At 57.3% G+C, this 11238-nt stretch overlaps 1 protein-coding gene across 1 annotated transcript; it reads right to left on the bottom strand.

The window, feature by feature from the left end:
* Nucleotides 1-7792: 7792 nt before the first annotated feature.
* Nucleotides 7793-9507, bottom strand: GPRIN2 (G protein regulated inducer of neurite outgrowth 2). Its single transcript, XM_039233745.1, has one exon. The coding sequence runs from the start codon at nucleotides 9505-9507 to the stop codon at nucleotides 8131-8133; it is 1377 nt and encodes a 458-aa protein (XP_039089676.1). The 3' UTR covers nucleotides 7793-8130.
* Between the last annotated feature and the right edge of the window lie 1731 nt (nucleotides 9508-11238).

Consider the following 11238-nt stretch of genomic DNA (forward strand, 5'->3'; position numbering starts at 1 on the left):
CTTCACATGTAAGGTTCTCCCTCCAACCTCTCTCTTGGCTACCATCACCTCTAACATGCTCAGCTGGCCTTGGGGACCACAGGGAGACAGTGTAGACAAGGAATAAAGGCTCTCAGGACAGCCCCCACCGCAACGAACCGGAGACCCCAGTCTCTCTCTGACAGTCCACTCTAGCTCACAACACTCCTTCTCAGCCCACTGTCCCCCATCCTTTCTCGACCCCCAGGGTCAGAGCCCCTTGAGGAAAGACACAGTCCTGGCTGTCTACACCTGCTCTCCCCAAGGCCCAGGAAGAGGACCCCCCTTGGGGTGGGACCACCCCGCACGTTTAGAGACTCCAGGTAAATTTTAAGACAAAGGCAAGGCAAAGAAGGGTTATGAAAACACACCCAAGTTCAGGGCGGAATGACAAAGCGTCCCACACCTAGCTCCCTCAGGGTGTATAACTCACAATTGGAGTCAAAAGGTAAGTAGAATGAGGCTGTATTCCCCTCCAAAGGCCGGATGTGCCTCCCCACTCCCAACTCCGCCTGGACTCCACGCCACACACCTTCTCCATCGCTATTCTCCCCTCGGAACTCTTCAGCCCCGGTCGCCCCGGAGCATCTGGAGGAGGGGAAGATAGGGGAGGAGGCCGCAGGCACCGGCGCGACGGCCCCTGGTAGCTTGAGGCTGCTCAGGAGGGGACAAAGTCATTGGCTCCCAGCTTGCGCCCCCAGGTATCTCTGAAGGGGCGGCTCAGCGGCCACTAGGGGGCGGCCGAGTTCCTCCCGCGGGCGGCACCGCCAGCTTGCCCTCCCCGCGCTGAAGACCTCAGGCGGCAGGGTGCCCAGGGCACCTAAAGCCCTAGGAGGGGAGGATGGCAGGCAGGAACAAGGCACAAAATGTATGGGGATGGCAAAAGGCTCAGTAATCAAGATAAATAATGTTTTCGCGATACCTTAAAATCAGAATTAATGCAAAATATCAGAATGCAGAATAAATGACAAAATATCAAAAAGACAAAGGCAGGATCCCGTCGTCGCATCTTTAACAAGGCTCAGGCAGTGTTCTAGTGCCTCCAGTAGTGCCCAGCTGTGTGTCCAAGCTCTCCTGGGCCCACAGCCCTCCTGGTGCTGCTCACTACCTCCCCAGCCCAGGGGTGTGACCAGGTAGGGGTCTGAACCACACCCGGGGGATCGCACTGGGGCAGAAGGGAGTTTAGGGGTTGGAAACTTCTCAGGAAGCCCCTTCCCCTCTCCCTGAATTCCATCAACTCCGGAGGGAAAGAAAATCAAACCACATATTCTTCCTCAGGGGACACAGGCTGAGGATGCAGGCCCTTACAAAAGCCACAAAGCCTGAATACAAAACGACACCCTTGAACAACACCTCCCTGGACCCTTGACTGCTAACAATGAGAAGTGGGCAGAGGGAGGGCAAAGCAGAAAGCTACAAGGTAAGGGGCCAAGTGGACATGGGTGAGCGGACAACTCCAGTCCTCCCCAGCAGGGCTCTCGCACCCCACATTTAGTTCCATGATGACTCACAGAAAATACCAGACCCAACAGAGGCTACCTCCTTGGGCTTGCTCAGGCTTTCTCAGTGGGCATCTTCTCAGATGCCTACCTGGTGTCAAAGACAGAAGTCTCTTCCCCCTGTCCCCAGCCATGCCTCCTAGACACAAACCCAGTCCCACACAGGAGAGAGGCACAGAGATGGGACAGCCTGCTGTGTCCCCAGTGAGGCCCAGGCCATGCCTCAATCTCCCACTCTAATTACAAGCCAAGCAAGAAGAGTCGGAAAACATGAAAGAGGAGATGGCCTACCTAAAACTAGCAGATGGGGACCACATGTCCGGTGTGGCCCTCAGGTGACCTAACCAGCCAGGCCCCCATAAGGGCCACCAAAACTGAAGACTGATGGGAAAGCGAAGTTCCTCCACTCACCCAGCAGGACCACGAACAACTGATTTCTCTTTTGGAGGCGAAAATGATGGAAGTGACCTCAGGTCCAGGAGGCCTCCCTCTCTAGGGAGACACTCAGAAGCCATTTGGTGCGCTCAGATGTTTTGGTTTTTACCGAGAGAGAGCAGACAGGGGGGCCGGAAGAGCCTAGACTCATGAAAAGCAGGAATGCTGGAACCCAGACCCAGCCATGGCTGGGGGAGACGCGGCCATGAGAAGAGCAAGAAGCTGCTTGCAGCAGGAGGGGGAGGGGGAGGCAGACCCTTGGCAGCAGGGGCAAGGACAGCGGGACAGTGCAGAGAGACGCAAGGTTTCCGGAGGGCACAGAGGACTTGATACAGAAGAGAAGAAGGGAGAGACTGAGATTAAAGAGAAACGGGCGGTGGGGAGAACAAGCACCAACAGCAGAGCCTTCCCACCGGGCCCTGTCTGCACATCCGTGGAGGCACCGCACCCTCACGGCCACATTCATAGGATGTCCAGTGTCTCTTCTCAGGAATGTTTCAGAAATGGAAAGCTCCAAGCCAGGACAGGCTGGGTGAGGTGTACACGGCTACGAGCCATGTACCTTAAAATCGGACACACTCACCAGCCCTGAGCCCCTCAGAAGTGGACTGCCACAAGTGTTCCTACAGTTCTCACATTCTGTCCCTATAAAGTGGGGCCATAAACATGAATGCTAGGACACCCATTTGGGAGCACACGTTTCAGGGTACAGACCTGCCTCCTGGCTGAGCCACCCCAAGCTTGGAGGGGAAGAAATGATGAATGAGTCACGGACGGCCACCACGGAAGAGAGCAAAGGCAATGTTTACCCAACTCTTGGAGCAAGAGTCAGACCCCATCTGTCCACCTCCAATCCTAAAGACCAATGCAACTCTGATTTGGTTTGGGTTTCTTTAACAAACATTGGCTTTTCTGGGATATTTTTCATGGCTTATTATCTCTATGTAACCACAGCAATAGAACTAGCCCCATATTCTCCCAATCCATTAGGGAGACCACTGTCCAGCTTTGGAGAGGCTCTTTCCATAAAAGGGTGAGCAGCCCCAAGGAAAGACCCAATGAGGAAGGTGCTAGAGGCCAGCTGTGATGAGTGTCATGCTCCTCACAACCACCTCCAGGAACCTCGCGGGTGAGCCCTGATGTGCCCAGGTGAAGATGAAGAGGAGGTGTGCCAACACAGAGTGGGGCAGCTTCCAATCTCCAAAAAGTTTACAAGGGAGAGTCTGTGGATCTTAGCTTGCTGCAGATCTCAAACTTCTAGATCAGCTTGTTAAACAGAAGATCTTAGAAAGGGAAGCAGAGATCACCAGAACCAGCTATGCAGAGAAAGGACTCCAGTCAAACCCCCAGACACCGACCCCCCCCCCGCTTCCTTGTTTGAATGGGAGGGTCCCTGCACCAGGACTTGGGTCAGAAAGAGAGCTACTGATATTGAAGACCCGATTTGCTCAAATTCGCCTTAAACGAATTTGCCCATGACGACTGTTGATTCATAGGGACGTGGGGACCAATGCTGACCTACAGGATGACCCAGTGACAGGCTGTAGGCTCTGTGTGGACCTGTTCTGCCTGATAAGTTGGATGGAAACTGATAAAGGACTATTCATAGCTTCAGATGACCAAACTGGGCCAGGCCAGAATGACGACCAAGAAGGAATTTAGCATGGGCAAGAACAAAGCTCTGCACTTGAGTGACCAAGGTCAGCCGGTATGAACACAAATGAGATAATGGTTTCAGAGCAGCTCACGGAGAGAAGGTCTGGGCACCTGCAGGCCGTGAACTCCACACATGTCTACCGGGTAAGAGGGCTGCTCAGGGCATGAATGCAACTGTGGATGGGTGTGTCCCCAAGACCCCACGGACACCCTTGTTTTCTGTGCCCCCCTCCCCTGGGATAGGGCCTACAACCCCATGCAGAGACCTGCCCCGGGGCTCCTGGAGCTTCATAGCCTGCCTCCCACAGCCAGGATGCTTGGAACTACCCACACACAGCCCAGACCCCTGGCCCCAGGGGCAGACAGGTAAAATCTACCTCAGGGCTCCCCTGTGGGACCTGGTGAAGGCCAGGACTCTACCTGAAATCACACCCTTGTTGGCTTGCACTCCCCGCTCCCTTTTCCTTAGTCAATCCAGAATCCTCCTCCTAACATGAGCTTCTGGGAGCCCAGCCCCAGAATAGCCTCCTCAGCATGGCTCCAGGAACCACAGGTTCAGAAGGCCAAGGTCAGAGTACATGTGTCCTAAGCAGGGAATGAAGCACAGGGTAAAGAACCTTGAAGGAGGCTCTAAATGAGGAGTGGCCAAGAAGGTGGGATGTGGACCTTGATCAGAGCCAAGTTGACCAGGCAAGAGCTAGCCCCTTCCTGTGGCCACGGAAGTAGGCCAAAGGAACACTGGCACACGTGGTGAGTGCCAACTCGGTGTCAAGTGCTATACGTGGGTCATTCCATGTACTCCTCAGAGCAAACTGAAGAAGGAGGCACGATTATCAGGTCATGGTGAGGAAGTCGAGGATCGGTGAGATCAGTAACTTGCCCAACATGGCTATGGATGAGATCTAGGATTCAAACTCAAATTGTAGACTGCTAAGCTGTAGTGCCTCCCACAATGCCCAAAGTGTCAGGATCTGCACTGGGAAGGCCCTATGTGCCCCCTGTTAGATAAGAATCCAGCACTTCTGGGGACAGAGACCCAATCCAGCTGACACAGGAGGTGATGTCACAGTGGGACAGGACCATTCTCTGCTTTTCCAGCCCCGTGCCCCATACACCCCCATATACATCGTGACCTCAGGTGGGTCATAACCTATACTCTGGCAGCAACGGCTTCTCCCTCAGGGTGGATGACTGATTCTCCGTGAGGGTATCAGCCCTGGGGCTTGGCAAAAGATGCATGTTCTGTGTCCTGCCACACCCAGAGGTGATAAGCTCCAGGAATCCGGGCTTTAGCTGTTGGGGGCCCAGAAGGCTGTCAGGAAGAGAGTGGACAGAAATGAGGAGTCCCTGAGAAGGAGGGGGGCTGCTGCCTGACACGGGAGCTCAGCATCTAGGGCGGATGCTCCGAAGGACAAAATCTGTCAGAAAAAAAACCAAGACCAGCCAGAACCATGGACCCTTCCCTAGCAAAGCTCTCTCCAATACTTTATTCCAAATTCAAAACAAAACAAATGTACAAATAATGAAATCCATCACTTCCCTGAGCAGGACCTGAAGGGGACCCAGAAAGTCAGAAATCTGGAGTCTGAGAGGAGATCTGTAAACTAAGCTGGTGGCCATGGCTTGAGACCCTAAACCACTGCTGGTCAGGCATGGCCTGGGAGGGGCCACAGCAAGGGGATGGGGGTGGGGGGTGTTCTCCAGGTCAAACTCAGAAACTAAGCTGTAGCCACTCCAGGTGAATCCACTGGCCGAGGCTGTGCAGTCTAGCTTGGGGCCACAGCCAGGGCAGCAAGCCTAACCAGGAAGGTAGGATGGGGTCCCCAGCCATGCACAGCCCCAAGGCTGGACACAGGCCAGACTGGATTCCAGCACCACCTTGCAAACATTTATCTCGGTCATGATGAGATGGGTGGAAGGACAGGCTAGCCCTCCCCACTCGGGCCCAGCCCAGCCTGCCATCCCGGTACAGCTAGGAAGGGGCACTGATTGGCACACAGCAGCCAAACAGAGAATGAACTCAAAGGAATTTGCATGTGACAGAGAGAGTCTGTAAGGGTTTCGCTGGTCCCAGCCAAATATCCTGGCATGTGGCCCTTCACCTGTGTCTCCTTGTCGCGGGTCGTGGCCTCACCTCCTTTTGCTCAAACTGGAAAGCTCAGCCTCCTAAAACTCCCCCTCCTTTCTGAATCTGCTGCAGGCCCTGTGTGCACCTGTGTGTGCACACACACAACCCACCTCCCTTTCCATCTCCCCATGACAGGCCCTTCCTTGGCGCACACACCCACTTCCCCCTGGGCCCCAGCCTCCCACCTCTTCCACGCTAATCTCTCCAATGGCAGCCAAAGGGATGTTTCTAAAATGAAATCAGGCCCCATCACCCTTTCCGCAGCTCCCCTGAAGTCCTTTTCCTCAGGCACCCCAGGACCTCACCGTGGGGACCCTTTACCGCCTCCCAACCCACAAACACCCCAACTCAACCTGCCCTGCAGAGACTCACCACAGTGCCACCACAGTGGGGACCTCCATGCCTCTGATCAGGCTGTCCTGTCTGCCTGGCAGGCCCTTCCCCACTGTCCACCTATCTAGCCTCACTGTGTCCTCCAGACCCCGTTCAGCTGTGGCCTTGTGTGCTGGTGCCCTCCCCACTCCAGATCATCATCACCTGTCGCTTCATGTCCCCGCAGTTGGGGCTCCCAGAGCCCTTGTGCAGTGCCAGGCAGGAGCGCAGCCTGGTAGCCACGTGTCATTGCCCAGGGTGTGATGGGCCTCCCCTGTAGAACCCACAGAGGCACAGAAGGGCTGCACAGTACCCAGAGCCAATGCATGCATGAAAACCTGCTTGTGCACATTTGTAAAAGGGAAGTGGGGTCAAGTCCCCTCCCGCTCGCCACACCGTCCCCCCTCTGACCCAGCCTCACCCTCAGAAGCAGTTCTGATGTGCTGTCATCTTTTAAGCATGCGGTTCTTGGAAGGAGGGAAGGCAGAAACAGATGGGGAAGGGCAAGGAGCCTGGGGCGGGGTTTTTCACCTGGTGGGAAAGGGCCAGAGCTGGGAGGCCGTGGGGAGCTGAAAGGCCTGTGAGCCTGTTCTCCCAGTGCTGCCCATGTGAGCTGATGAGGGATAGACATGGGTGGCTGGGATCATGGGGTGGGGGAGCCCAGGGCATAGGCTTGGGCCAGTCTGACTTCATTGCCCAAGGACCTCTCAACGTGTGGAGTTTGGGAGCGGGCTTATGTCCTCATTCTGGGGCTTAGCCTTGAAGATCCCAAGCTCCTGGGACAATCCACCAAACTCCCCTTCCTGAGGCCAGCCCCTGACCCAGTGACCAACAAGGGGGCTGGCTCTTAGCAGCAGCCCCGGGCCCTTCTGGGATGCCCGGTGCCCCAGTATGGATGTATACCCCGCCTCCCACACCCTGTCAACTCAGTGAGGGTGCAGATGGCCCATCTCATTCCCCGAGGATTCCACAGAACCTAGCACAGGACACGAACTCAGTAAATTCTTCTGGCTCATGACTGCGCTGCACTGATCACCACGTGCTGCGGGGAAGCAGCCCAGGCTTCGGCCAGCCCTGGCCCTGAACCCCAGCCCACCTCCAGCCGTCCAACCGGGCATGTCAGCCATGCCCTTGCCTAACGCCTGTGGTTTCATCCATAAAACGGGGCACATGGGTGAAAACTCAGCAAGGGAAGGTGACAAGCACAGTGTGTGGCACAGAGGAGGTGTTCAACAGTGTCAGTGGCCTTCCCCAAAGACGCAGCCAGTCCCTGTCACGTGGGGCCCCACTTTTCATGTCAGGAATTGGTTATATCTCAGCCCTACTTTAAAATAAAGCCATCAGGGGCGCCTGGGTGGCTTAGTCGGTTAAGCGTCCGACTTTCGCTTAGGTCATGATCTCGCAGTTTGTGGGTTCGAGCCCCGCGTCAGGCTCTGTGCTGACTGCCAGCTCAGAGCCTGGAGCCCGTTTCAGTCTGTGACTCCCTCTCTCTCTGACCCTCACCTGCTCACGCTGTCTCTCTCTCTCTCTCTCCTAGAAATAAATAAAACATTAAAAAAATAAGTAAATAAATAAAGCCATCAAACTGGGTGTTATAAGGAAACCAACTTGACAACAAACTATGAAAGAAAAAAATTTTTTAATTAAAAAAACTAAAACAAATAAAATAAAGCCACCAAGAGTCCTAGGGGAAATCATGGCAGAGTTCTGAGGATACACTAAACAGAACGCTGAGTATTTTTACAGAAAAATCAGGATCTCCCTTACGCACAGTGCTTAAAGTCTGTCCCAAAGTTCAGAGCCTGGGTGTGCAGAGACGTGGCTCTTGGGAATCAAGCCCTTAAAAACCAGCCCAGCTGCAAGGGGCAGGAAGCCCCCGGGCTGCAGTCCCATGCTCGGCGGTCAGCCAATGGCAGAGACATGTCCCCGGCTGCCAGCAGGTCCAAGGAGCACAGGGCCCCTCCTGTCCCCGGCCTGGGGCTGAGTCCACGGGCCTGGGATAGCTCTGAGAGCCACTGCTCCTCACTCGGGAGCTGCACTGGAGCAGCCGCAACAGCTGGGGCGCCGCAGGGACTGTATGACAGCACGCAGTGGCCCCCTTCGGCCCTCCGCGGACAGGCTGTCCTCGCTGGTGGGCGCCCGCTGCAGCTGCTCAAACTGCATCTCCAGATGCTTCTGGATGGCCACGCCGAGCACTTCAGGGTCCACTGCAGCTCCATACACCTCCCAGGTCATGCCCTCAGCATCCCATCGCACATCTCGCACAGGGGATGGCGCCTCCTCCAGGCTGGACCCCAGAATTACCTCTGGGAATGTGTGCAGGGCCATGGGGGCTTCCAGAGGCGGGCTGGTGGCCACAGCCTTGCAGACCGCCATGGGGGCTGCCTGCACACCAGCATCCTGGGCAGACAGAGAGGATGTCAGCACGGGGGCCAAGTCACTGGCTGAGGTCATGGTCCATACATCCTTGGTCCTGGTGCCAGGCTCCGTGGCTAAGCCGGTGGGACCCCAAGGGTGGGCACAGCAGTGGGAATGCCCAGGGAGCCCCCCAGGCAACCTGCACTGGAACTTCACCCCATGCTGAGCCTGTAGCCCAGACTCACTCACCGATGCCACTAGCTTGGGAAAGGCCAGGATCCCTGGGGCTGGCAGGGCATGACAGCAGCCACTGGTCCCCACCTCCCTCATACCGCAGTGCAGAGTTGCTGGGGACAGGGCATGGCAAGGGGTGGTGGCTGGCTCCCCGGCAGCTTTGGGCCCAGCCTGGGGGCTGCTGCTGTGGGTGGTTGTCCCTCCCGGGTCTAGTGGTGCCACCCACACCTGACGCTCTCCCAGTGTCCAGGCTGAGTTTGACGTCCCTTCCTCTGGAGCCAGGTCCCCTTCTAGGCCCGCGGTGGCCCGGCCTCCCTGGCCAGAAGTACCACAGGGCTGCAGCCGAGCCCCGTGCACAGGTGAGCTGCCGAGGGCCGAGCAGCTAAGGCTGGCCTTATGGGCGCCACTGCGGCCCCGGGTCTGGGTGCTCCGGACCAGGTCTGAGTGGCTCCTCTGCATGGCAGCGGCACCGGGGGCCCGCAGGCGACCCAGGTCACCCCCGCCCACGGTGGACACATTGCCCACAGTGCTGCTCCGCCAGTGGCCCACAGCACGGGGCCGAGGCCGGGGGCTGGAGGCCTGTGCCCGCTCCGGACTCTCAGTGTGCTGCTCCTCTTCCTCCGGGACCCGCGGACCGGCGCCGGCCTCCCCCGGCTGGGCCTGCCATACGGTGCTGCTGGCACTCTTGCGGAGCTCCGGTCTCTGGCCCTGGCCTTCACCCAACAGGCTGGAAGAGCTCCGAGACAGGGGCTGCGGGAAGGGGCTCCGGGGCGGCCGGGCACCCTGGTCGGGACGGTCGGTGCTCATGGCTGCCTGCAGGAGAGAGAGGGAGGGAATGCAGTTGAACAGACTCTGCTCTTGGCTCAGACGGTGCCAGGCACACAGAGGGGCACGGCTTCAGCCCTAGGCTGCCTGCTGGCTCAGAGCCAGGAGCAAAACAGTGACAGGACACCAGACACTCCAAATCGAGATCATCACGCATTATACACGAGATGACACTGCGAATATCAATAACCAGTACCAAGCAATTAGAAATAGCCCTAGGGTAGGGGCGTGGATTCTGTGGAGGGAGGGGAGCCCAGGGGAGAGGCCAAGTCTGCAGGGACACCGGGGGCGGGGCTTTGGGACAACACCTCTTAGTCAACCAGGACAGGAGTATCGCAGTATTTTCATAACCAGTAAAGCTGGACTGGCAAATACTAGCCGGGTTCCTCCCAGAACTGTCCACCTCCATCTTGCTTTGGACAGGGGCCTCCTGGGTACGGAGCTGGGGTTCAGAAGAGGTTTGTGAGATGAATGAACAATGACTAGAGGACACACAGAGGACACGCCCTGGGTTCTCCCCTGCCCCCTTTCCCCACCTTCTCGGGCCTAGCCTGGTTGAGCCGTCACATCTCTGGGACTCAGTATTGGCAGCTGTGAAGGGGCTGGGGTTTTCTGACTCCCCTGTCTGGCTCCAGGGCAGGGAGAGACCCCCATGCACCAGCCCCGTACACACAGGACACTCGGCAAATGCTCACTCATTCCACAGCCATCTTCAGAGCGCCCGCTGCATGCCAGGCCCTGGGGTTAGGGGGCATGGAACGAACTTGATCCTGTGCCTCCAGGAATGTGGTTTAATAGCGCCAGTCGAGAATGCCCTCCAACAAATCTAAATACCCTCTTGCCGGGTGTGCTTGCACCCTCCTCGCCTCCCTCCTTCCCTGCCATTCCTGTCCCTCCAGCCACACAGCCCCCTCTGGACCTGCTCCCTGACTCATCCACAGCCTAGACTCAGCACTGGCCCCTTCAACCTCAGCAGCTCTTCCTGGAGAAGCTCTCCCAAGCCGGGCTGGCTCCATCTCTGGCTGAGCACTGTCTCGCCCAGATGCAATAACCTGGTCACGCCACCAACCTGAAGCTGTCAAGGCAGGCCGGTGGCCCGTCCCCCTCTGTGTATCCAGCACCCAGCGCTGACCTGACACATAGCCGGGCCTCGGAGAATGTCTGCCATGTGCCTGGCTGAGAGAGCAAGAGAATACAAGAGGAAGCCCGCAGAGGGGAGTGCTGAGCACCAAAAGTGGGGTCTGAGAAAGGGCATTTCCAGGAGAGCTCACTGTGCGTGATGGATCGTGATGGATCGGAAATGGGTCCAGCCAGGTGAGGAAGCCAGTCGGGCCTGGAGAGAGGAAGGAGAGGTGCCAGGAGAGGAGAAACAGGAAGAGCAGAAGGCAGGGGGCACACAAGGGGAGGGAGCGGCGGGCTGCGGGCTGGGCGGGGCCCCACAGGGAGGAAGTGGGGCCAGGGCACCTGGGCCAGCCCGGCCCTGGCCAAAGCTGTGAATGAGGACTATCCCCCTGAGACTCCCTGCTGGGCAGGACCAGCTGGAGAAACAGGGTGGGGGAAGAAGCAACAGCCAGTTTGGGCAATCCCAGTCCTGCCCTCCCACCCCACTGGGCTGATAAGAACTGCCAGGAAACCAGCCGCCTGGTGGGAACGTGAGCAAGGCCGCCTGAAACGGAACGTGGAAGGGGCTCTCAGAAACTCAGTTTCCATATA

This window comes from Hyaena hyaena, unplaced genomic scaffold, assembly GCF_003009895.1.
Source record: "Hyaena hyaena isolate Hyena2069 unplaced genomic scaffold, ASM300989v1 scaffold_78, whole genome shotgun sequence".
NCBI lineage: Eukaryota > Metazoa > Chordata > Mammalia > Carnivora > Hyaenidae > Hyaena > Hyaena hyaena.

Coding starts and splice junctions, on each gene's coding strand:
- GPRIN2 (XM_039233745.1), bottom strand. CDS start 9,507: ATGAGCACCGACCGTCCCGACCAGGGTGCCCGGCCGCCCCGGAGCCCC.